At 44.0% G+C, this 27,469-nt stretch overlaps 1 protein-coding gene across 3 annotated transcripts in view; it reads right to left on the reverse strand.

Moving 5' to 3' along the window:
* Positions 1 to 5,338: 5,338 nt before the first annotated feature.
* The window catches only part of TAP1 (transporter 1, ATP binding cassette subfamily B member), a 31,714-nt gene continuing 9,583 nt past the window's right edge, over positions 5,339 to 27,469 (reverse strand). For all 3 annotated transcript variants that reach the window (XM_068250249.1, XM_068250251.1, XM_068250250.1), the window contains exons 3-12: positions 25,376 to 25,490; positions 24,351 to 24,481; positions 22,234 to 22,439; positions 21,534 to 21,731; positions 20,108 to 20,236; positions 17,898 to 18,086; positions 13,600 to 13,779; positions 9,720 to 9,879; positions 9,301 to 9,437; positions 5,339 to 8,173 (exon numbers count right to left, since the gene is read on the reverse strand). In XM_068250249.1, coding sequence (XP_068106350.1) covers positions 7,943 to 8,173; positions 9,301 to 9,437; positions 9,720 to 9,879; positions 13,600 to 13,779; positions 17,898 to 18,086; positions 20,108 to 20,236; positions 21,534 to 21,731; positions 22,234 to 22,439; positions 24,351 to 24,481; positions 25,376 to 25,490 — 1,676 coding nt within the window. In that variant the 3' untranslated portion in view covers positions 5,339 to 7,942. The remainder of the gene's footprint in view (positions 8,174 to 9,300; positions 9,438 to 9,719; positions 9,880 to 13,599; positions 13,780 to 17,897; positions 18,087 to 20,107; positions 20,237 to 21,533; positions 21,732 to 22,233; positions 22,440 to 24,350; positions 24,482 to 25,375; positions 25,491 to 27,469) is intronic.

The following is a 27,469-nucleotide window of genomic DNA, read 5'->3' on the forward strand; positions in this document are numbered from 1 at the left end:
CTGTGCGCGCGATCTCCCGTAAACTGCTGCCCCAGGACTTTCCGCCAATTGGCGTTAGCTGGTCCTGGGGCTGCCGCCGCGGTCACGCCTGCTGGCGTGACACGGGCGGCAAGCGGTTAAAGAGAACCTAAACTGAGAAGGATATGAAATTTTCCTTTTAAAATAATACCAGTTACCTGATTCTCCTGTTTATCCTGTGTCTCTAATACTTTTAGCCACAGCCCCTCAACAAGCATGCAGAGCAGGTGCTCTGACTGAAGTCAGACTGGATTAGCTGCATGCTTGTTTCAGGTGTGTGATCCAGATACTACTGCAGCAAATAGCTCAGCAGGACTGACAAGCAACTGGTATTGTTTAAAAGGAAACATCCATATCCCTCTCAGTGTAGGTTCCCTTTAAGGACCAGAGCAGTTTTCACATTTCAGCACTCCTCCCTCCGCCAATAACTTAATCACTATGTATCACAAACAAAAATTATCTTTATCTTGTTTTTTTCGCCACCATTTAGGCTATCTTTGGGTGGTACATTATGCTAAGAATTATGTTATTCTAAATGCATTTCAATGGGAATAATAAGAAAAAAATGGAAATAAATCATTTCTCAGTCATCGGCCATTATAGTTTTAAAATAAAACGTTCTACTGTGGATAAAACCCATACTTTTTATTTGCCCATTTGTATCGGTTATTGCAACGTTTAAAATATTTCCCTAGTACAATGTATGGTGCCAATATTTTATTTAGAAATAAAGGTGCATTATTTCAGTTTTGCATCCATCAGTAATTAAAAGCCCATATCTTTAAAAATAACAGTAATATACCCTCTTGACATACATATTAAAAAAAATTCAGTCCCTAAGGTAACTATTTATGAATTTTTAGGTCATTTTTTTTTAATATATATTCAAAAGTTTAATTTGAGTAACTATGTGAGAGGGTGGGAGGTAAGGGGTTAATTTTAATAATATGTGTAAGTCTTTTTATATAAAAAAAAAATTATGTAGGTGTAAATTTACTAAAAGATGTCCTCATGCATTATTCTCCTGAGCGAAGTTAGTAAGCTAACAGGAAGTAAGGCGTGCATGTGTTACTTTTGTTATTACAATGACCGCAGGCCTCTGATTGATAACGACTATCATTTAACCCCCTTGTCGGTCCAATACCCGTGGCAATGGGGCAGCGCAGCACTTTTTGTTTTTATTTTTATTTATTTTTAATCATGTAGCGAGCTCAGGGCTCGCTACATGATAGCTGCTGAGCAGCGGCATCTCTGCAGCCACTCCGATCGCCTCCGGCGATCATAGTAAGCAGGAAATCCCGTTCGGAACAGGATTTCCTGCTGGGCTTCCCCGGTCGCCATGGCGACGGGGCGGGATGACGTCACCGACATCATGGACGTCGGGACGTCAGAGGGAATCCCGATCCGCCCCTCAGCGCTGCCTGACACTGATTGGCCAGGCTGCGCAAGGGGTCTGGAAGGGGGGTGGCGCGGCGGGTAGCGGCGGATCGGCAGCGAGCGGCGGCGATCGGATGTTACAAGCAGCTAGCAAAGTGCTAGCTGCATGTAACAAAAAAAAAATTATGCAAATCGGCCCAGCGGGGACTGAGAAATCCTCCTGCGCAGGTTACCCCGAGCTGAGCTCGGGATAACCGGCAAGGAGGTTAAAAGGTGACTCAGATCAATGAATGGGAACTGGGTTCTTATTCACTGATCTCCCCGCTGATGGGCAGCGGTGAGAACGCACGATTGAGTAGGCGTGAGCGAGAGTGCACAGCAGCATAGACGAATATCTATGTCCCTGGGACTTTAGATGAAGTCCTGAGGGACTTAAGTATACTGCACTTGGTGCAACAACTAGCTAATTGTCAGCTACTACCAAAAGAGAGGCTAGGCGCACACTAGGCAGAATCACCAGCATTGCGGAAACAGCTAGTGTTTTTGCCCATAATGAAAGTCTATGGGTTGCATGGAAAAATGCATATACCTGCATTTTAAAATGTGCATTTATCAAAATGCACAACTTGCTGCATATTTTTTTTTTAAACGCATGTTTCTTACAAACACATAGGCCTCAATTCACTAAGCTTTACCGAACATTATAGAACACTTTATCGAACGTTTGATAATTTACCTCATGAGTAAAATCTAATTTTGAATTCACTAAGGTGTTATAGATTTATCAAATGTGTTATCGATAAAACGTTCAATAAATCTATAGCACCTTAGTGAATTCAAAATTAGATTTTACTTATGAGGTAAATTATCAAACGTTTGATAAAGTGTTCGATAAAGCTTAAAGGGGAACTGAAGAGAGGTATATGGAGGCTGCCATGTTTATTTCCTTTTAAGCAATACCAGTTGCCTGGCAGCCCTGCTGATCCTCTGCCTCTAATACTATTAGCCATAGCCCCTGAACAAGCATGCAGCAGACTTTAAAGTCAGATCTGACAAGACTAGCTGCATGCTTGTTTCTGGTGTTATTCAGATACTACTGCAGAGAAATAGACCAGCAGGGCTGCCAGGCAACTGGTATTGATTAAAAGGAAATAAATATGGCAGCCTCTGTATACCTCTTACTTCAGTTCCCCTTTAATGAATTGAGGCCATAATGTTTCTTAATGGAGATGCAGAGGACTGCATTTTACATGTGTTTTTGATGCGCTTTTATTTAAAGAGAATCTGTACAGTTAGAAACATCCCCTGGGGGTACTTACCTTGAGTGGAGGAAGCCTCTGGATCCCATTGAAGCTTCCCAATCCTCCTCCGTCCCACGGTGGCAGTGCTAGAGGTCCCTGAATGGCGGGCATGTAAATATGAACCTTCCCGTCTCCAGCACAGGCGCGCCCTCCGCTCGGGCTCAGGCGGAAATAGCTGAGCCAGATCGAGTCTGCTCTACTACGCAGATGCAAGTCCTCTGAAAGTCTGCACAGTATAGAGGACCCCATCGGGCTCGGCTGTTTCCGCCTGACGCTGAGGGGAGAGCCGCTTCTGCACCTGCGCTGGAGCCGGGGAAGGTAAATATTGCAGGTGCTACTGCTTCGGGAGGCCATTGCGGGATGTAGGAGGACGGGGAAAGCCTTGATAGGATCCAGAGGCCTTCCCCTCCCGAGGTAAGTACCCCCAGGGATGTTTTTAACTCCACAGTGTCTCTTTACCCTCCCTAGCGGTATGGACAGATATATCCGTCCATAAAAACATGCTGTGAACAGTATAAACGTGCATACACATCAATACTCTCCTGCACTGTATACTAGACCCTTGCTTGACACATTTTGGCAAGTTACAGGGGAAAAAAAAGTTTTAAAAATAAATGGTATGGCTTTTTGCACAGAAATCCTGGGAAAATTGAACACCAGAGAGGGTTATAAAAATATGATAGTGTATTTTACTAAATTGAAAAAGGGAAAAGATTGAGATTGATTCAGCTGACACGGATGTAAGCACAGAGTTACATTTCCTGTGAAATAAGTTGTAAGAATGTGTGATACAGCTTCAGACATGCAGCTTCTCCACCCCACCCACAGCTTCCATCACCCGGAGGGGGGTTCCTAGCCCTGCAGCTATGTGGGGAAACTCAGGGGGGAACGGAGGTGAATCAGGACCTTGGAACTTCACTTATAAAGGGTTTTTTTCTGTGTACAATAGCCATAATTAGTAGTAGGTGAAGCTTTGCAAGGGGCAAATCAAATGCAGAGATGGAACGCATTATTAACTGACAACGTAGTTAATTCATCAGGTTGGTCACACCTCCCAAATGTTTGAACCAAGGAAAAAAAGTGAGACTCCAATCCCCCCTGCTACTCCTCTAAGCACATCCCCACCACACACCTAGCCACACACACCAGTCCCTTCACTGGCTGCCAGTTACACTAAAGATACAATTTAAAATCCTTACTCTCGCCTACAAAGCTCTCCACCTAGCTCCTTCCTAAATAAAGTTATTTCCAGATATCATCCTACGCACAATCTCCGCTCTACTAACAATATTCTCCTGTCTCCCTCTCGGGTCACCTCTTCTCGCTCCAGCTTACAAGACTTCTCTGGAACACTCTCCCTCAACACATCCACCACTCACTCACACTTACTCTTTTTAGGCGCAATCTGAAAACTCACCTCTTCAGGCAAGCATACTCTCCGACCTAGGACACTTCAGCCACTGACCACCATTTCTACTGCCTCATACACAGCTTTCCCTTACCTACTGTCCTATACGTTAAACCTTTAGACTGTAAGGCCTTTTTGGCCAGGGCTCTCTTCCCCGTTTGTCTCTCAATGCTGTGTAAATTGTGTACATACCTCCCACCCCTGTGTAAAAATATGTAGATGATTTGTTCACTGCATCAGCTGTAATCCATTATTGTCTTGTACCAACTGCTGTATTGTTTATTGTGTTTTATTATACTCTGTATGCTGTTGTACAGCGCCGCAGAAGCTGACGCTATATAAATCAACAATAATAATAATAATACCAGTAAGAATTCATAAGCAAAAAAACATTGTTTCATAATTTAAACCCGACTGGTCCTTTATATCATAATTCGTTTTCTTTAACCTTCCTGGCAAGCCGCGCAGGAGGTTTTCTCAGGCCCCCTGGGCCGATCTGCATAATTTTTTTTTATTTACGCAGCTAGCACTTTGCTAGCTGCGTGTTACTTACAATCGCCGCCGCCCGCGCCGATTCGCCGCTACCCGCCGCATCAGAGGGTGCCCCCTGAGACCCGTGCGCTGCCTGGCCAATCAGTGCCAGGCAGCGCTGAGGGGTGGATCGGGACTCCCTTTGACGTCACGACGTTGATGACGTCATTGTGCGCGTCGCCATGGCGACGGGGGAAGCCCTCATGGAAATCCCGTTCAGAACGGGATTTCTGGATGGGCATACGCGCCGGCGGTGATCAGCGCGTACGGGGGGACGCCGCAGGGAGGGGGGAAGCATGTAGCTAGCGCTAGGCTAGCTACATGCTAAAAAAAAAAAAGGGCAAAAAAACCCTCCCGCTGCCGCAGGGCCGCGGGAATCATACCGCCAGGGAGGTTAACATTTGTAAATAAGAAATATTGGGCCTGATCCAATCCAGTGTTTCTCCTAGGTTTTCTCCCAGGAGATAATTTTTCATCTTCTGTTTCAAAAACTTTTCAGCACTCAGCTTTTAAAAAAGTACCAAAAAGTAGATAAAAGGGTATTGTAAAAAGTATTTTGTTGCTTGCTGGTGGCTTAAAAAGCATTTTACTGATGTGAATATAGCCCCTAGGAGAAAACTTAAGAGAAAAAAAAAAACAAAGGGGGGGGGGGAGGGGGGGGGCAACACAACCAGAATTTTCACAAAAAAACCAGATGCAAAAATACAGTTTTACTAAAAAATCTCTTTATTTACAGTTATAGACAAAGCATTATAGTGCACATAAAAATGTACACTGAGTGAATTCATATGCCCTCTTTCGCTGAGCAATGCAAGAACTGGTGTACAGTATATAGCACTTTGTACATATACTGTATATTCTCTATACAAATACTGTAGGAGTTCATACACAATGTTAAAAGTTCTCAATAAAATGGTTTACCTCGCCGTTTCCCCGGGCCGCTCCAATTATACTTATCTGAGCAGGAAGCCCCAGGTAAGTATAAATGCTTTCATATTATTCATCTCAGGTTTCCTTTAACCTTGTGCCTCCCGTTACTTCATACAGAATTGTTGTGCAGCCAATAGAAATGAAAGGCTGACTGAGGCTGAGTTTGCATGGGTGTTCCAGTAGGAGGAGACTGTAATGGAAGTGATTAGAATGTCCTTAAGCTCACATGACATGAGCGCCACCTGCAAAAATACCGCCTGCTCAGTATATATAATCAAGTAGAAGTTGGATAATTCTAAAGGCTGCGGAGGAGGCTGGTCCATGGGCTTTTGCCATAAAAGGTGTTTGTTTAATTTAGAGCTGTGAGATTTTGGGAAGTCCAGATGGATGGCCTACAGTTTTTTTTCTGGAGTTTTTATTTAACAATATTAAGAACATATCCTGCTAGTTGTGATTTTGTAAAAGTGCAAAAAAAAAGTTCTTATCATTATTTTGAAACCATGGCAAAAAGAAATACTGTAGAGAACATCTCTGAAGAACCATCTTCATGTGAAAGTCACAGATTAGGAAGTACAATCTTACCATTCTCAGGCAACATCCTTGGGAAACCAGCAGTGAGATGATCTATAAAGAGGCTGTCATCTTTAAAGGGGAACTGAAGAGAGAGGTGTATGGAGGCTGTCATGTTTATTTCCTTTTAATCAATACCAGTTGCCTGGCAGCCCTGCTGGTCTATTTCTCTGCAGTAGTATCTGATTAAAACCAGAAACAAGCATGCAGCTAGTCTTGTCAGATCAGACTTATAAGTCTGAACCACTGAAACACCTGATCTGCTGCATGCTTGTTCAGGGGCTATGGCTAATAGTATTAGAGGCAGAGGATCAGCAGGGCTGCCAGGCAACTGGTATTGTCTAAAAGGAAATAAACATGACAGCCTCCATATACCTCTCTCTTCAGTTCCCCTTTAATACATTTGAAAGTAAATCAATTGCTTGGCTGTCCTGCTGATCTTCAATAAAATATGATTCTTCATGCTCCTGGAACAAGCATGCTGCTAGTGGACAGACTTTAACCTAATCACTTGATCTACATCCAGGGCAGAGGCTCAGAACTATTAGAAGTAGCACGTAAGCATAAAAAACAGGCAAATAGCATTTTAAGGCATCATCCATGTGGCTAGACTCATCCTAGACTTAACATGGACTGTCCATGTTTACAATATACAGTCTTGTACAGCTTTTTCAGGCACCACATACGCTACCTCTCACAGGTGTTTTAAAATTTCCGGTTTGAGCTCAATAAACTCTTCGTGGTCCACGCCCTCTGCTGCCAGGTATAACCAATTAATCTAAAGGTAGCCACACACCATGCAATTTTCAAAATTTCTTTTCACATCAAGGATTACAATCTTTTTTTCTGATTGATTGTAACATTTTAAAAATCTGACCCATTTAATGTAAAAATTAAAATTTTCCCCAATTATGGAAAAAAAATGATTGAAAGCTCTGAAAAAATTGCTTGCTTGGGTGTTTATATAAAGAAATTGACAATGTACCCTACACCATTCAATTTTCATAAAAGTGATCAGAAAAATCCACCACTCCCAATCGACTTCTATCACAGAAAAACTATAAAAAAAAGTTAGATTTTTTGGGGGGGCAACCGATCTTTTTTTATCGAATTTCTGTAAAATCGGATCATTTTATTATATCGTGTATGGCCACTTTTAGCCACAAATCCTAGCCAGTTAATTAAATAGGATTGTTGTTTGTGGTAGAACAAAATAATACAAAGATTTAAAAAATCCACCCAAAGTCAGTAGGTTGTCATCAGGTCTCCCTTGCAGACACCGGACACCAACGAATAGAAAACGCATATTTATGGACACAACATATCCGTTTAAAACGTACATCAGATCTGCTGTGGCTGTACATGTTGCCAATACGATATTGTGTGGACCTAGCCTAATTCTCTCACTACAGCAGTCCTTTAAGCATTTCCTCTGTGCACATGATCAGATGTTTTCTTACTTTGATCTGATCACGTTATTATAGCAGGCTGACACCTCTATTTAGCATTTCCTATTAGGCACGCTTTATAATGGCTTGTGTTAGCATGGTTGCAACAGAAAGAGGTAAGAATCTGAAATAATGGTGGCTAAGTTCCTTGTAATGTGTCGAGCTGTTTTTTTCTTCACGAAAACAGACTTTCAGTTAAAAAAGGAATAATTAGAAGATGACAGATAGACAGACTTCTGTCAACGAGTGATAAATGTTACAACAAGCCCAACGCACTTCAGTTTGGAAACAAAACAAATAGTGAGTGCGGGAGGGAGTGAAGGATAGCCCAATGGCCTTGTCATGTGATGACCAGGTGATCACAGTTGCTCCGCCTGCTCTCCGTTGCCTTTATGAAAGGTGCTGTGTTGCTTGTCCCACAGTTTACGGTAGCTACCCTGCTTGGCCAACAGCTCTTCATGTTTCCCCGACTCTGTAATCTGTCCCTTATCCATGACAAGGATGTGGTCAGCTTTGTCCAAGAGATTCATCCGGTGGGATATGAGAAGTATGGTCCTCTTGCCTGGGTTACTCAGCACCATGTTCTGAATCTGGAGAGAAGACCAGTGTTATCACAGTTTGAAGGTTTTACAAGTACCCAGTAAAATGTATCCAGTACAATTTTTTCACCACCGATAGGTAGATACATTATCTGTCATTTAACCATATTTCAAAACAATTTTTCCTATCATAACTTTAAAATCGATTTTCTCAAAAACTACAAGGTTTTTTAAGAAGATGTTTTCCTCTTGTTGCCCCTGTTCTCCTTAACATACCCTGCAAATTTGGTCATTTTAGCATTATGGGGTCTTTGCTATTAACTTCTACAGTTGGTGCCAATGACTTGTTCAGTTGGCATTGAATGTAATTTGCTCGGTAGTACTAATTGAAAGACAGTGATAGGATAAATTGCAACACTCAGAGTAACTGGGCATAGGGTACATACATAAATAGTCACACTTATATGAATGGGAGGGCTATTAGGGTTGGTTGATAAGGAGGAAGGGGAGCTGTGTTGAGGAGATGGACTGCTTGGAGAAGAAAGGGTTTTAGTGTCTGGAGGTCCTGAGGAGATGGACTTCTTTCCCACCTTCCCCATTCACACCTAACTAGTGGCATAACTTCTTACCCATTCACAGCAAGCTAATAATGTGACTTCTCACCCACCGTACCCATCCACACCCAACTAATGACCTGACTTCTCACCCACCTTCCTCATTCACCCAACTAATGATGGGACTTCTCACCCACCTTCCCCACTCATCCAGCTAATGACATGACTTGTCGCCCACCTTCCCTATCTACAGCGAGCTAACGACATGACTCCTCACCCACCTTCCCCATCCACACCCAACCTAGGTCGTGACTTCTCGCCCACCTTCCCTTTCACTTCTGCTGACACCTGCTGGGTGTAGGTGAAAGCTCTGGCCTTTTGGGTTACAAACGTTTAATTATACAGGTCAGAGACCACTTTAAGTTTGCGGTAAAGTGAGATCTGAGCCATGATATTTTCATATTCTAAAATATAACATTGTAAAAAATTCATACAGTGTCATTTTTGCAACAGTTAAAAATATATTTTTTTTTTCACCTTATGCTGCATCTTCCTTGGGCATACACTTACATAGGGGCTGTCTTACGAGGATTATTTCATTAAAGCTTTTGCTGGTGATCTTACCTCAAGTTCAGTCTTGGTGTCAAGGGAGCTGGTGGCATCATCCAGGATGAGGATCTTGGGGTTCCTCACCAGAGCCCTTGCCAGGGCCACTCTTTGCTTTTGGCCTCCGGAAAGAAGTCCTCCTTTCTCACCAGCACCTTATCAGAAAATACATACAATTTAGATTGAGGTGGCAATTACAGGTAGTCCCCGGTTAAAGAACGAGATAGGGACTGTAGATTTGTTCTTAACTTGAATCCATTCTTAAGTCGGGACGTTTGAAACCGCTTCTTCAAACTTCCCCCACGGGAATGACGGATAATTGCGACGGGATCGGGCCGTTCGTATTGGTGGGTCGTTCGTAAGTCGGGTGTCTGTAAACCGGGGACTACCTGTACTTGTTTTGTGGAAATGAAATGTTGATTTTGAGAAATACCAACCTGAATCATACCCATCGTCTTTGTCCATAATGAAGTCATCAGCACTGGCGGCTTTTGCGGAAGTCCTCACCAAGTTCAGGCTGACCTTCCCTAGCCCGTAAGAGATATTGTCCTTCAAGGACCTTGCAGTTAGGACAGGTTCCTGACTCACCACTGACACCTACAATAAAAAATATCATCAGTAATGGAGAGAAACATTCTTCAACAAGGTAGCTGCAGGATGTTCTTATTACCCCAAATCACCAAATTAGTTGTTTTTCCCTCAAAATGGACATTACATTTTTCAACATGGATCTTGTTATGATGGCCAGATTGTACCGTTAATATACTGTAACAACTGATTTGAGTGGCTATTATGCTCTCTTTATACACTCTCTTAATGACACCCTATAAGTTGTAGAATAAGCACTGTACATGCATGCTGTTCGGATGCAACAGAACAGTTTGTACTGCCAATGGAGAAAGGAGGAGCAGGATCAACAGAATGGTATGCAAAGGAGCGGCGCTGGCAAGGAAACCACAGTGCGCTTGTTTGTTAGTTTTCCTCTTGTGATCTTCCAGAATGGATTACTATATGACATTGCAGGGCAGCTTTACATTACACATATTCTTTGCTGAGACAATACCCCACAGCACCTAGCGTGAGCGTAGCTTTATTCCTGCTAGATCCTCAAGACAAACGTCTCTTATTTCATAACTTGTGACAGTTATTGCTGTATTAGGTTGGTTTGTCTAAAGAGGAACTTTAACCCTGGATTGAACTTCATCCCATTGAGTAGCCGATAACCCCTTTCCCAAGGGAAAACTTTACCTTTTCTGGAATAGATCATCGGGAGGTCTATATGGCCGATAGTGTGGTGAAACCCCTCCCACCGTGTGGTGTCATGACCATGGTCCTGACAGTCTGCTGTCTATAAACCTCGCTGCATTATGGAAAATAACGGATTTTTCCAACTGCCAAGAAAGCAGTATCTCCCTCTGTGCATAGAACTCTCAGTAAACAAACATTGTGTACAGATCACCTGGCAGAACTAAAGATGTCACCACCAGAGAAAAATGTCAGAATGTAAATCAGGGAGAGGGAAGACTTTGCAATGGGCAAACACTGACTAAATCATCTATAAATGAATATTGTAATAAATAAGCAATTTTATTAATTATGTCATTTTCACTACAGTTCCTCTTTAAACTTTTCTGTAATTGTAGGAGACAGGAGTAAATGTGGATACGAGTCAAACAAGTTGTAATGCGATAAAATGTAACAGGGAAATATTTGCATAAATGCAATAGGTGCAATCGTACATTGTTTGGACTTTGATGTACTTGCTGTTGTGCTTATACATAAAAGCATTTATGAGCATATACAAGTGTGAGCATGTAAGAAGCACGCAAGAGAGAAATACATTACTGCCCAGAAGTGCATTATGCTTGCTATACTGTATATTGTGCTGTGTTGTGGAGGTAAACAGATAGCGTGGCTCAGCAACATGACAATAGCTATCAGGAGTCCTTCGTGACCTTTTACAACTTCCTGCTCCAAGAAGTGATTATTCTTATATTGCAGGCCTCATCATAGCTCCTTACTGTCATTTAAAGTGAACCAGAGACGAAGCACACTCATGTATTTTACCATATATATCAGTGGGAACATTAGAGAAAACACCTACCCTGCTCTCTGTTTCATTTTTCCCTGCTCAGCCTGCCTGTTATCAGCCCTGATAAAATCTCCGACTGAGCATTCAGTCTGGCTTTGCTCAGGAATCATTATAGCAGCGGTTCTTTTTAGGCAACACCAGGAGGGTGATTAAGGTTAGGCACCACCACAGGGGGGTTAGGGTTAGGCACCACCGGGGGGGGGGGGGGTGAGGGTAGGGTTGGGTTAAGTACTATTGACGAAAAACATTACGATATTATTCAACGTTAATATTTATTCGTTATTATTTCTGGTTTGTTTTTTGGAACAGTAATTATCATCAATAAAGCTTGACAACGACGATTCTCGTTAGCAAATTTCATGAATGCCTGGTGCCAAATTCGTTAATAACCCGACCCTTCTTTCATGCTCGCCATTGACAGGAGGTAATGTATTACGCTCCGCTCTGCTGACGATCTGCAGAACTGTCCCCCCCCCCCCCAATTCCAGCCTCCCCACCCCGCTACGGTGAAGGTCATGGGGACTGTTGTTACACCCCTTATTGAAATAAAAGCCCTGTGACTGCCTTCATCCTTCATGTGGAGCCCCTGCAGTAAAAACTTTGTACTGCAGGTGGTGCTGCTCACAACAAGTCACATGACTGCTAATCCAAATCTGATCCAAATGATCTGATATGTCTCAGGTGAGTGTTACCCATACTGGCCACTTAACCATTTCCGCCGCCCGGACGTGAAGCTCACATCCGGGCGGCAGCTCTGCAGCGCTCCCGCGCTTGGGCGCGCTCCCGCCCGCGATCGCGCCCCCGCATCCCCATTGTGCCGCCCGGTAGCCCTGGGATCAGTGAAAGGGAACATGGTTCACGATCACCGATCCCTTTCCCCCGCAGAAAAACCAAAGCGCTCACCTGTGAGGCTTCAGTTCTTCTGCCCGGACAAATTTCCGCATCCCCCTTGTACTTCCGCTTAGCAGGAAGTACAAGGACGGAAGACAAAAATGAAGGTGGCCACCTTGTGGCCAAATAGTAAAACTACAGCTACACATTTTGTTCATTACAATTTACACAGATAACAACATTAAGGGCTCGTTTCCACTATCGCGAATCCGCATGCGTCCAATGCATGCGGATTCGCACATGGTATGTAAGTGGATGGGCCTGTTTCCACTGTTGCGTTGGTGATGTGCGGTTTTTTCAGCGGTGAAAAAACGCACAAAAGAGCCAACGATTTCGCCTGGGAATGGAATGCATGCGATTCGCATGCAATGTATTTAATAGGGAAATCGCATGCGGCTTTGTCATGCGGATTTCCCTGCGATTTCGCATGCGATTTCGCATTGTTTGCTATGGAGCTGTACTCAGGCAGTGACATGGTTAAATTCGCCTGGCTCCTTGCCATGCGAAATCGCATGCGAAATCGCGGCTAAATCCGCATGTGGAAACGCAGCCGCATGCGATTTCTTCTGCGGTGGAATCCAGGCGATTCCGCACCGCAACAGTGGAAACGAGCCCTAAACAATAACTGTTTATGCCCCACACCAAAATATTCCCCAAATAAAAATTTTAATGGAAAAAAAAAAAATTACAATTAAAAAAAAAAAAGACATAAATAGTTACCTAAGGGTCTGAACTTTTTAAATTTGCATTTGAAGGGGGTATACTACAAACATTTTTTAAATTATAAGCTTGTAAATAGTGATGAACGCAAAACGGAAACAATGCACCTTTATTTCCAAATAAAATATTGTCGCCATACATTGTGATAGGGACAAAATTTAAATGGTATAATAACCGAGACATACGAGCAAATAAAATACATAGGTTTTAATTATGGTAGCGTGGATTATTTTAAAGCTATAAAGGCCGAAAACTGAGAAATAATGAATTTTTTCCATTTTTTTCTTATTAATCCTGTTAAAATGCATTTACGGTAAAGTGGCTCTTAGCAAAATGTACCACCCACAGAAAGCCTAATTAGTGGCGGAAAAAACAAGATATAGATCAATAAATTGTGATAAGTAGTGATAAAGTTATTAGCGAATGAATGGGAGGTGAAAATTGCTCCGATGCATAAGGTGAAAAATCCCCGCGGGCTGAAATGGTTAATAGGAGACACATTTTACAAGAAACCAGTGGAGGTTAGCTGATCACACCGGCCTGCACTGCTCTCCATGCTCAGGTGTATGTGAACGATCCCTGCTGGGAGAGCAGCACTGTTAGAGCAAGCTCACCTTTCTGCGGTAGAAGTTGTTGTCATATTCGAATACCGGCTCTCCATCCAGCAGGATCTGCCCTTTCCCGGGCTTTGGCTGGTAGAACCTGAGGAGCAGCTGCACCACCGTGGACTTGCCGGCATCACAGGGGCCCACCAGCGCCGTAACCTTGCCCGGACGCAGCTCGAAGGAGACGTTCTGAGGAAGCAGAAGAGAGACATCCCCGCTGTTAGCGTCTATACGGATTCCAGGCCAGCTCCACACACTTAGCTACAGCCACAGGAAACCATGCAGCTGCTATGGCACCCTCTAGTGTCTGGCTGCATACTGACCTATACAGGCATGACTTGCACTTGGCAAAAAAGTGAATAAACTGAATATATGTTTTTAGTATCAGTGCAAGGATACCAGAGCTGTAATTAAAGACTGCTCTTCTATTTACCTGTAGCATCTTCCAGCCCCTGTAGGTTTGTATATCCCTCACTGTCCTCCTTGCTCACCTGTTTTGACCACTACAGCAGCCAAGTTGCCCAAGTCGCGCAGTACTGCACATGCACTGGCCCGGCGGTACGCGTACTTCATCGTACTCTCAGGGCTGGGAGCATTCTGCGCATGCTCGGCTATGAGGCTAAAGGAGCGCGATCAAGGATGCACACTGCTGGGCAAGCGCATGTGCAGTACTGCGCGACTCGTAGCGGGCCGAACAGCTGAGCAAGGAGGTGGACTGGGAGGAAAATGAGGGACATAAAAGTAGCTAACCCAGTTAGACTCCAGTTAGAACACCTGACCTGAATGCTTGTTCAGGGTCTATGGCAAAGGCTTCACAGTGGCCATTGTGTTCCCTGGGACAGCAGGAACCCAATGCAGTGGATTGGGACAGCAGCGCTGCACGTTATACTCACATTGGGTCGGGTACATCACACACGGGTTGCAAAAACTATGCTTCATTTTTACTGTTAAAGGGACCCTGAGCAGTAGGAAAAACAGAAATCGGGACTTACCTGGGGCTTCCTCCAGCCCCCCTTCCCCTCCGTAGCCCGTAAGGTCCCCCGGCATCCTGTCGGCTCCGGTAATTTGGTGACTTCGGCTGAAGTCGCCCCTGTGCGCTCCCGCAGAGCACCCTGCATGCCATCATGCCTGCCACGGTAAGAGTTCTTAGCATGTGCGGTTCTCCAAGACTGAACCACGCATGTGCAGGACTCTTACAGTGACAGGCATGATGATGTGCACAGGGGCGACTTCAGCCGAAGTCAAGAAATTACTGGAGCCACACAGAGCATCGGAAGAAGCTCGATTAGAGTGAAACGGTCATCAGGCCAAGGGGCGTAACTAGACATCACTGGGCCCCCTGCGAAACTTTGGATGGGGCCCTACCCCACCCCACCCCCACCTCCCTCGCTTTCTGCACAGGAAAACTGAGGACCAATGTGTTTTCACCATGGAGATAAAAACACTTAGACTTAAAGGAAATGTCAGGCATCTATGCTACCCCCAGATCTACTTACCCGGGGTTTCCTCCAGCCCCTTGCAGCCAAGTCCCTTGTTGCAGCTCTGCTCCCAGTACATACATACACACACAGCCTTACTATTTTACTACACGAGAGCACATGCTATATGGAGGGACAACAATGACATGCTGAACATAACATATGGTATTCACTGAAACTTTGGTAAAACATTCAGAATGTCACTGATTGATACTGTTATTACTCAGTATGAGACAACAAGCTCTCAATGAGGCAGGGACAGTCAGACATCAATCTTACCCACTCCACTGTGTCAGTAATCAGACACCATAAGGTCACTAGCCTGTGTGTGATTAGAATCTAGGAATCTCTTCTGAAAGAAGGTCTACAACTTTTTTTCAACCTGTGACACCTTTGTTTGTAAGGTTGTACATGAAGTCATCAGAACTTTGCTGCAGTGTGAGACAGATTTTTTTTACGAACCCTAGTGATCAGGGCAGAGGCGTAGCTAGGGCTTTCAGCACCCGGGGACAAAGACTATTAATGCGCACCCTAAGGTGAAGGCTGCAGCGCGCGCAGCGCATAAAAAGGGGTGTGGCCACATAATAAATGTGGGTGTGGTGATTTATTCTGAAGAAGAATATTATTATTCCTTAATAAAGTTTATTATTGTATTCTTAACACTACATAGGTATACGGTCAAAATTTACTTAAATAGGGTCTAACTAACTTTTATACCTAGAAGGCTTACCTGGATATTAGATGAGACAGACATACCTAATCGCTGCCTGCTCTCCCTCAACACTACCAATCCCCCCCCCCCCCCCCGCCCCAGGCTCATGCAAGCTCACCCACCCTGGCTCCCCTATGTACCTTCTAGCATGTTCTATTCGCTGCCTGCTCTCCCCCAACACTACCAATCCCCCCCCCGTCCCCCAGGCTCACGGTCACCAGCCTCACCCACCCTCCCTCTGCCAGGCTTCAAGTTCGCTGCTCACCGTCAAATATATGCCGCCTGTATAAACAGACAGTGCTGTGTGGAGTGCGGTGTTCGCTGCCTCTGGTCCTGGGCTGCCTGATTTAAATCTGGTCCGGCTGCCTGCCTGCCTCCACCTGGGCTCCATGCACACTGTCTAGCCTCTCTCTAGGAAGGATGGGGCTCGCTGGCGGCACCTCTCTGTCTCTCTGCCGACTGCCGCTCTGCGCAGCATTCCACTTCTATGGAGGCGGTGCGGCGATGACGTGTGACGTCACTGGTGACGTCGCGCTGAGTGGGGCTATCCGGCGCCGCTGGCGGTAAGGAAAAAAAAAGTAAAGATAAAAAAAAAAGACACTGCAGCTGGGTGCCCTTGGGGTCCTAGCGCCCGGGGGCACTTGTCCTACCCCAACCCCCCAAGCTACGCGTCTGGAGCAGGGACAGTGTACAAATTCCAAAGTGTGTATGATTTTTTATCTGTGTGGCCGACACATGCAGTCAATATATCAATGGTGTGAGAGCAGAATACATTTTCTCTCCATGCCCTTAGTTGTCAGTCTCTCAAACTTTCCCCCCAGGGGCCCCCTGTGGCTTCTGGGCCCCCCTGCAGAGGCATCCCTTGCAGGGTCTATTGTTACAACCCTGGTCAGGCCCACCGCTGCTCCCACACTGCCGTACAGCGAAGACAACACAGGGTATGTTATTGAAAGACTCATGGATTGATGTCATCTATGCTGAAATAGCAAGTATTTGAAATAAAACTCACGGAAGAGAAGCCTGTGATGTAGTGCTGAATGAGTTATCCTCTCAATGATGAATTACTGGAGCCGCCAGCAGGACCCGGTGAAAATGCAGGAGGACGCTAAGGGACCTTGTGGGCTATGGGGGGTTGGAGGAAGCCCTGGGTAATCCTCAATTTCTATTTTTGCACTGCTCAGGGTCCCTTTAGCGCACACGTTTAGCGGTAACGCACTGCATGCAGTTTGTTACGATGCCGTAACCTGTTACACCACAACGCTACTGCTGCACTGAGAGCGTCACATAGCTGGTGCATTACAGTGAGGCCAGCTTCCCTGCTCGCTACACAGTTTTTTGGCAGTTGGACAGAGCAACTGACATTCACTAAGTGCCTTTGAAAATAAATAAATCTCTGAGAATCCTCCCATGAAGAGATGGACTAGTCGCTTTTGTCAGATTTCTACTACTTACTGTTAGTGACAGCAACATAGGAGAAAAGTAACTTATGGCTCATTTTACTCTGGAAAAAATGTACTTCTTATTTGTTTATGTTTGCACATATTTTAAATTTTACATTTTTTCGCCATAGTGCCCCTTTAAGTGGGAATGGAGCCTAAAAGCATTAGAGGCAGAGGATCAGCAGGACAGCCAGGCAATCTGTATTGTTTTAAAGGAAAAAAATATGTCAGCCTCCATATACAATATCTCTCACTTCAGGTTCACCTTAACCACTTCGCATCCAGATCTTGTATTTTTAATGGTAAAAATCAAACTTATTGGTTCAGGAAACATATATTCCTTTTCGCCAATTAGTGCTGCAGCAGACAGTGCCAGAGGTGTGCACAGGAGCAATACCCACCCGTGTACAGCTGTGCTTCAGCTACAAGACGTATATCTACTGAGTCGTGGCTTAGATGAAGTCACAGAGGATGTAGGTATACTGTAGTGGTGGATAAAGTGGTTAAATGATTGAAGTTTCTAATTATTTTCTAAAATTTCAGTTCACGGGAAGCTATCAAATGTTATTTTCCATGATTAGAATATAGAAAACACAATCTAGAATTTGCTGCATTCAGCGGATCACGACAGCTCTCTGTATTACATTACTCATAGCACCCAATGGGTTGTGAAGGTACCTGAAGAGCCGGCACATCTGGGCGTTTGGGATAGTAAAAGGTGACGTCTTTGAACTGGACGTGTCCCCGGAGGTCCTCTGGCTGGAGATTCCCTGTGGCTGGCATCCGGGGAACTCTGTCAATGTACTCAAACACTTTCTCTGAAGACCCCACGGCCTTCCTGACATCGGGGTATGAATGCAGCAGAGCCTACAAGGACAAATGCAAAGTTTAGTCCAGTGTTAGACCTACAGGCTATTCTGGCTGATAATTTAAAGGATACCCGAACTGACATGTTGAGATAGACATGTGTATGTACAGTGCCTAGCACACAAATAACTATGCTGTGTTTTTTTTTTCTTTCTCTGCCTGAAAGAGTTAAATATCGGAAACTCTCAGAAGCCATTTTCTGCTAGGAAAGTGTTTTATAGTTGGAATTTCTTATCAGTGCAGGTCACACAGTAGTCACTTCCTGCCTGAGTCAGGACTGAGTCAGCCACTTGTACACCTGATATTTAACTCTTTCAGGCAGAGAAAGAAAAAAAGAAACACAACATAGTTATTTGTGTGCTAGGCACTGTACAATGTGTACATACACATGTCTATTTCATCATGTCACATGTCAGTTCGGGTATCCTTTAAAGGTGGGAACACTTTGTAAATTTCAGTATAGTGCCAAGAAAGATAATGATGCCTAGAAGATCAAAAGCAGCCCACACAGTGCTCAGTGTACACACTTAGCTGTGTAGTCTCAGCTTTCACCTTTTCAGCACTTAGTCTAGGGAGGTGTTCCTCTCCTCAGCAGCATCATCGGACTTCAGGAGGTATTTTCTAGGGGGTCATGTGTTATTCTAAGTTTTGTAAGCATGGGGTAGTGTTAAACTTGGACGTGAAGTTATATTAAAGTCAGATTGGTGTAACATTCATTAAATGTGTGTTTCCCTACTTTTTATTACCCGTACAGAACCACCATAAATTACAATATCACTACCAGTCATGACTCTATGCAGCTAGTCACCCTCTATCACTGACTCCATGCAGCTAACCAATCAAAACCTGCAACATACCCTGCAAACTGGTGTTTCTAGCACATACGGGGGCTTTGCTATTAACCGCTAATGTTGGCGGTCGTTCGCTTGCCATTTAAGCCTGCACATATGCACAAAGCTGCCCAGGATCCAACTGTGCATGCGGTAAAGCTAGTATTTCTGGTTCAAAAGTTGTCGGGGGGGGGGGGGGGGCTAGATAACTTTGCGGATTATGCCGGGTGATGCGCCATATCCTGTTACCGACTATCAGATCTCGCTGCTGAGGACTGTAGTGAAGCGGGGCAGGTGCACTTGTGCGAGATCTGAGAGGTAGAGAAGGAGGTAAATAGGATACAAGGGTGGGCCAGACGGGTAAAGAGGCGTGTTTTATGGGCACAGTGTGATCTATTCTTCCATACCGCTCTGATAAACAGACAAGGAGAGCTGACCAATCCACTTATGGAGAGTTGACCAATCCAACCAGTCTATCGCCTATATACTGTTTTATACTGGGTACCACATACAGTACAGCACCAGTATCTGTTCATACATAACACCAGTATATGTTTTATTTTTTTTATTTTTATTTGGTGTGCGTTGGAAGAGGGGTAGTCTTATACGGCGAGTATATCCCAAACTCTCTATTTTAACTGGAAAAGTTGGCGGGTCGTCTTATACACCCAGTCGTCTTATACGCCGTAATATATGGGTAACTCATTTTTGTAGTTCAGGTATTCTTTAAGGGGCACCTCTGGACCGGTTTCAAGGAGTTCTGTCTGATAGCTGTACAGAATTTGATTTTTAAGCAGTAATGCTATTAATGATGCAATTTTATCAGAATATCGATTGGAAACAAATGGAAGAAAGGCGGTTATTCAATTCGATTCGATGGAATTGATCCATTTTTTCAGATCGATTCCATTAACCTGATTGAACTGCTTAGCAGCCTTCTTTAAGTGCGCCAAAAAATGATCGTTTCTGATCGATATTACGATTGAATAAGATGATCTATCGTCCAGAGAATTGTATGGTTATTAGCCACCTTCAGCATGGCTAACAGCCACATCTACAAGTGTTAAAAAATGTGAGGATGATGTTTACAATGACGGCTCTGAGGCGGGTGTAAAACAGAGATTTCCGCCCACAATGATTTCTCATGCAGGAAGTGGGCAAGCAAAGAGTTTCTATGTTGTAGCTCCTCACCCCAACGGCTTCTGTAAACTGCAGCTCATACATGACGAAAGACACCAGCTCCCCTCCGCTGACCTCGCCGTTTGTCACCAGACGTCCGCCGAAGTAAAGGATGCCAACCTTCAGTGCCAGGCTAGAGAACTGTACAGGGAGGGAAGCAGAAGGTGTGAATATCGCATAAAAAGTCTACATAGCACATATCTAACCAGCTTATTTTATTAAAGGATACCTGAGCCGAAGTATATAGGAGAAACGGGGAGCAGGCATGTATGGTGAGCGTTCCTGATGCCCATCGCTCCCCCCGTTCTCCTTTCTGCCCCTCCGGTGCACCTAATTGCCCTCCAACGCGCTCTTCTGGGTTGCCAAATTCAGGCATCACTGTGCCTGCGCTGGGCCGGCTGTGTGCGTTCTTCAGCATGTGACCGTGGCTGGGAGCGGTCTGCACATGCACGTCATGTAATCGTGACGTCACGCGTATTCACAGGCGTAGTGAATCCCCACTTCGGTGACCTGGAAAAGGGTGCTGGGAGGGCAATTAGGATCACCGGAGGGGAAGAAAGGAGAATGGGTGGAGTGGCCCACCACTCCACCCATTCTCCTTTCTCAATCAGGACGGCTCCCCATACACGCCAGCTCCCCCCCGTTTCTTCTATATACTTCCGCTCTGGTATCCTTTAAAATGAAATATTTAAGTCCTAATTTGAACTGTAAATAATTAAAAATGATGTTTTATCACTAGCTGAAGACCCAGCATTGCTCGGGTATGTATTTGGTTATTTTCGAGTCCGGCCACTTTCTCTAACCTTGACACACACACACACTCAATGACTAAGTTTTTGAGCGTTTGGGTCCTTGGCATCAATAATGTAAAGGTGTGTACACACACACTACGGCCGCCAACGACCGATCCGTCAGATCCTCCCGCTGGGCGGACTTTCAGGCGACAGTAGCGCGTGTGTACGCGTTGTCGGCGGACTGATAAGGCTGTTTCTGAGCGATTCACTTAGCGGAGGCCGTAGTGCGTGTGTACGCACCTTAAGAATTGAAGTTTAAATTTTCCCATTGAAATCAATCAAACAAATCTGATAAGCTATTTGCGGCTCCACCCCCTTTTCTGAATTTGAATTCCAGTCACCCAATGACCAAATGCAGCAGGTTTGAGGCCTGTGCCATTTACAGTGTAACAGTGTTTTTAAATACCCACTGAAATTTAAACACTTTGCGGCCGGTTAGGCGTCAGGTTAATCCTAATATTGACTATGCTGACACATGGACTTGTATGATGTTTGTTATACCAGCTGGCTATTTTAGGCTTATAATTAAAAGCTACGTTTTATAAATCCCTCTCTTGTGAATTTGCTACAGGCCTGTTAAATCCTCACCGTAATGTTTTTCTATGTATTTAATGAATCAGGCTATTGAGTCACATTGTACTCACGCTGTTGGCCATGTTTGTGAAGGCGTATGCCAGGGACTCCATCTTGTTCAGCTGGTAGGTGTCGTGCAGCTTAGACTCATAGCGGAGACATTCGCCCTCCTCGTTGGCAAAGCTGCGCACTGTCTTCATGTTGGAGAATGTCTCCAGGGCCACCTGATTGACTTTGGAGAGTGAGCTCTGGACCTGCTTAGCCAGGTTCTATGGAACAGAATAAGAAGCAGTAGAATATTTGTTTTCTTAAAAGCTTCGAACATAACAGTAGTTCCCCGTTTCCCACCAAAAAAGATCTACCCAGGAAATAAGCCTTAGCATGATTTTTCAGAATTTTTGAGGTTGCCCTACTCCATAAAAAAGCTTTAGTTACAGGTAATAAAAAATGTAAATTTAAAAAGTGTCCAGGTAGAGAGTTGTGAAGCCAATACAAAATATACCTCGTCTCCCAGAATGCTTTGGGAGGAGAATTCTGCATATAGCTTAGGCTGTGACATCACTGGGAGGGTGGGGCTACACACCAATATAAAGCAATATATAGATATTTGAAGTGATTCTGATGCTGAAACCAGGAAAATAGCCTGTAAAAGTGGGTATCCTGAATAATTAACTGCATTCTACTATATGTCACTACAGGGCCTCTTTAACTTTGCGCTTACTAGTCCTTTGATTAGCAGTAATGCCTTGCTTAGCCCCGCCCACGTCTCACCTGGTAAAAGGTACCAGCCAGCTGGGGCACCAGTGTGATGACCAGCAGGCACAGCATGGTGAAGACTGTAAGCTTCGGGGACAAGCTGACCATGTAAATCACCAAGAAGATGAGTCTCATGAAGTACCACATCACCAGGCTCAGGCTGTGACTCAGAGCTTCGCTCATCACTGTGATGTCAGAGGTAACGCGTGATGTGATGTCCCCTGCGGGAGAGACAAGGCGGTTATCAGAGCGGGAAACAAGACCTCTCTGACTTACCCTAAATCACTAAAAGTGAAGGTGCCCATTCAACAGACGATGTATGGGGAGATCGACCAACAGATACATTTCTCTCTGATCAAATTTCATCAGTGCAAGTTCTTTTGCCGGCCCATACAGGCTGATTCCCAATCAATCGGGCTTGTGACGCCACATCCGCTGCATCGCCAGCCCGACCAGTACCCCCAATGTTCCATACCCCCACACACACACACACTGCACTATACATTACCTGTTCAGCACTGGGCACTGGGGGACATGGAACATTAGGGGGGAAAGCGTTGGGGGTTTTATTACGTTTGTCGCTTGTCCCGATATCGTTTACCATTACCGCTGCGCACCCGACCAACCATGATTGCCCAAAATCTTGCAGCATGTCTGACCGATTAATGCAACCAATTTTGGCCCGAAATTGGTCGCATCGGCAATTGGGCATGCACCGGCACTGATTGTCATCCCATTCCAATTATAATAATCGAATCGTATGATCATTCGGCCACTAGGCACCTGATGTATGGCCAACTTCAGACAATTGATGATATGATTTGCATACAGTAAATACAGATGGGATGAGGAGACTCTTCTCAGGTCAGGTCAGGTCAGTAGATCTGACACATGACTGGAAAAACGTACCGTAAAAAAAAAAACACAGGAATCTTCAGGTGTCTCTCCCAATCCCCACACAGGACCATAGAAAGGCGGAACATTCAGTCAGGACACCATGAGAATAGCATTTGTACGTTCTGCTCATATTTTTATGAGTTTTCATTGGGCAATTTTGTTTCCTCCCACAGTTTAAAAACATACTAATAAGATAATTTGTTCCCTCCAAAAATTGGTGTTAGACTATATAGCAATGTACTGCGAGCTCCTCTGAAGACAGTTAGTGACATGACTATGTACTCTGTAAAGTGCTGCAGAAGATGTTAGTGCTATATATAAATACATAACAATTATATGGTCGGATATTAGCACCCCCTTTAGCACCTCCCTAATAATGTATTTAAATGTCCTAACTAAAGGCGAAATGCCTGGATTTATGTCTTTTGTTTTTTTTTTCTTTAAAGAAAACCTGAACTGAAAATTAAAAGTGAAATAAACATACACAGGTCATACTTACCTCCCATGTAGTCTACTGATCAATCTCTTTCTCCTTTCCCACGTCCTGTTTGTCCACTGGGATCAAGGGAATTCTGTCCTCCATTTTGAAAATGGTCATTACCCCATAACAGCTTTCTGGTCAGCACACTGTTAAACTGACATATCACCCACTTGAGCCATAGGAAAACATAGACATTACTTGGCACATCAGTTGTCCTCTCAGCTATAACTGACAGCAACTGATAAATAACTGACAGCAACTGATAAATAACTGACAGCAACTGATATATTTCAATTCTGACATGTTGTCAGAACTGGAAGGGATTATTGTCAGAAGAAAATGGTGCACTTCTGATAGGAACTGATGGCAAGGTAACTATGTAATGTTCATTTGAAGTTACCTCATGTGTTTATTTTAAATAATTTTACTCAGTACAGGTTTTCTTTAATGTATACCTATCATCAAAATACTGTAAGGCAGTACCACACAATGTACACAGATAACATACTACCGATGTGTTTCATATTTAGCACCAGCAGACAGTGATAAGCTATTTGAAGAATTCTAATCTTATGCTGTTTCTGAACACAGGTAAGGTTCCCGCTCCTGTTCACTTCCTGTAGCTGCTCTCGTCACTTCCTGTGGCTGCTCTCATCACTTCCTGTGCCTGCTCAGCCGATCATGTGACTCTGCTCTGAGATACAGCGGTCAGCATGCGCTCCTCACAGCAGTGTCTGACATAAGGGTGTATTACCTGTAGGAACAGTGTCGAAGAACGCAGTCTCCTGCCTCAGGACGGAGCGCAGAACCTGTCCCTGGGTCTGGGTGTGCACCAGACTCATGGTGACATTGTAGATGCAGTCACAAAAAAATTCTGTCAGGGCGCTGCAAGGACAGAACATGTTATTAGTAAAGCTGATTTCCTATCATGAGTATAATTAATAATTTAATCAAGTCAAGGATGGGGAGGAGCGCTACATTTGTAGAGAAAGAGGCCTTTTGAAAATCTTGTTACAACAAAGCAGCAATTTCAACCATGGGAATCCCCTTACCATGCGCTTTTTATTACCAGAACCGCTCCATTTAAAAGAGCCGGAATTCCCATTTTTAAGCCAAAAAGGCACACCTGCCGAGGAGATCAGAAGTGGTGTGTGCCAAGCTGGTGAATTTAGCTGTGTAACCTCAGTCTGAACTTCTTGGCACAGATCTTTTTACCGTTCAGCTCTACTACACGGACGCATGATCCACTGCTAAAACATCTATTTATTAAATTGCAATTAAAATGAGCAAATGGTCGTGCAGGTTTAAGGCAACTCATCCTATGTTAGGGAGGTATGCATACAGACCGGTGTTTTGGTTAACACCTGTTTTGCACCGCAAACATCAGTGCTTGTCCTGACGAAACACTGATACTTGCAAAACAGCTGTCGACCCTGCACCGGTCTGTATGCTTACCTCCCTAACATTGGATGAGTTGCCTGTAACCTGCATGACCATTTGCTCATTTAATTGCAATTTAATGAAAAGATGTTTTAGTAGTGGATGTGTGCTTTCACTTTACTCTTCTACATTGGAATATTGATATATTGCTTTTGGAAGCAGCAATCCTGGTATGTATACACATTGGCCTGTGCACTCACTGTCTACTTAATTCTACAATTCACATTATTGTACTTGATACTGTAATAACAATGTAGAGGTTTAAAAAAAATCCAGTTAAGGTTTGCTAGATAGATGTCTCATTACATCAGGACTAGCACATGGTAGGTTTCCTCTCACCTGGAAAAAGTGATGAGGGCCATGATTTTTATGGTGTTCCAGAAGATGGAGGGGTCTTCTTTGTTCTGGATCCAGTCTGTCATGCGTCCTGTGTATGAGGGCAGAGCCATCTCACCTGGTATGGAAGAGAGAGAATGTGTTAGAGCAGGCATAAGTCACGTGTGAACATGTGAGAAGGAGGAAGAGAACAAGAAAGGAGAGGAGTGGAGGAGAAGGAGAAGCAGGATGAGATCATGAGAAGAAGAAGAGAGGGGTGGAGTGCGTGGATCTACGTCCTTGTGGATTGGACTTCATCTAAGCCACAAGGACGTTGATATATACGTCTTGTAGCTTAAGCACAGCTGTGCACGATCAGGAACGCTCCTCTGCACACCTCCGGCACTATCTGCTGCAGTACTAATTGGTTAAAGGGAATATATGTTCCCTGAGCCAATGAGATAGATTTTTACCATTAAAAATACTTTTAATCACTCAATTCATAGTGAAAAATACACATTGTAGAATTATTTCAGATTCAAATATCCTCACCATAAATTGTGACAGGAACATAGTCTAAGTTTTGTGATAAACGGAAGAAATAGCCAAACCAATTGTATGTTTCTTTTATCTACAGTAGCACTTTTTATTTAAAAACTGGAATTGGTAGAACTGAGAAATAATATGTATTTTTCCTATGTTTCCCATTAACATGCCTACAAAACAACATTGTTTGAGTGAAAAAATGCCATAAAATGAAATTTACTTTACATGGCATAAGTAGGGATAAAGTTATTGCTGATTAGCAGCAATAGGGACATAGCTAAAATATCATAACTGCTCTGACCCATAAGGGGGAAAGAAAGTCTAGATCATGAATGGGCAAACTTGGCCCTCCAGCTTTTGGCGAACTACAAGTCCCACAATGCATTTGCCTTTGTGAGTCATGACTTTGGCTGTAAGACTCCTGCAATGCATTGTGGGACTTGTAGTTCCTTAAAGAGAATCTGTATTGTTAAAATCGCACAAAAGTAAACATACCAGTGCGTTAGGGGACATCTCCTATTTCCCTCTGTCACAATTTCGCCGCTGCTCGCCGCATTAAAAGTGGTTAAAAACAGTTTTAAAAAGTTTGTTTATAAACAAACAAAATGGCCACCAAAACAGGAAGTAGGTTGATGTACAGTATGTCCACACATAGAAAATACATCCATACACAAGCAGACTGTATACACCCTTTCTTTTGAATCTCAAGAGATCATTTGTGTGTTTCTTTCCCCCTGCAGTTCTCATGCACTGAAGTTTCAGGCTGCTCTTTTCTTCCTGCAAACAGCTTTGCCTTTGTCTGTAATTCCTCAGTATGCGAAAGCCCAGCCAGCTCAGAGGACGATTTATCCAGCTTGTAAAAGATAAGAGAGAAGCTGCCCCAATCTAAATAATACACAGTGTGCATAGAGGGGCCTGGAAGGGGGAGTTCATAGCAGAACCACAACACTGAAGAACTTGGCATCCTTCCAGACACAGGCTGACAAGTCTGACAGGGGAAAGATACATTGATTTATTACAGAGACTGTGATAGTAGAAAGTGCTGCAGTAAGCCAGAACACATTAGAATAGCTTTTGGAACTTGTAGGATGATAAAAAACAGGATGCAATTTTTGTTACGGAGTCTCTTTAACAGCTGGAGGGCCAAGTTTGCCCATGCCTGGCCTAGATACAAAGTGGTTAAAGTTAGCTGAGCACCTGGGTGCTCCTGGTTAGAAAAAAAAATCAAACGCACCTTCCTCATAAATGGTATGAGCATTTACTTGTTAGGTGTGGCCCTGTCTAGGAGAATTCACTGAGAAGTACGTGATCAGTTTGATCAACTGATAGATTTGTAAGATTTGTAAGGTTCTCATTTGCTGTGATGAGTTCTTGGTCATTTATGAACCTGCCTTAGGGGGAGGTTCATTTGATTTCTCACTCAGTAGGCAGTAACAGTGAACTCCTTAATAAACAGGTACTGGCTTACTGAATAGGGAAAGTGGAGATTTGAACCCTGGTCTATCTCAGAGGCGGTGTTCTTAACCAGTAGACTATGGTGCTCAGGTTTCTGACCCAGTAGTAAAAGTCCCC

The sequence above is a fragment of the Hyperolius riggenbachi genome, chromosome 8, assembly GCF_040937935.1.
Source record: "Hyperolius riggenbachi isolate aHypRig1 chromosome 8, aHypRig1.pri, whole genome shotgun sequence".
Classification (NCBI taxonomy): Eukaryota; Metazoa; Chordata; class Amphibia; order Anura; family Hyperoliidae; genus Hyperolius; species Hyperolius riggenbachi.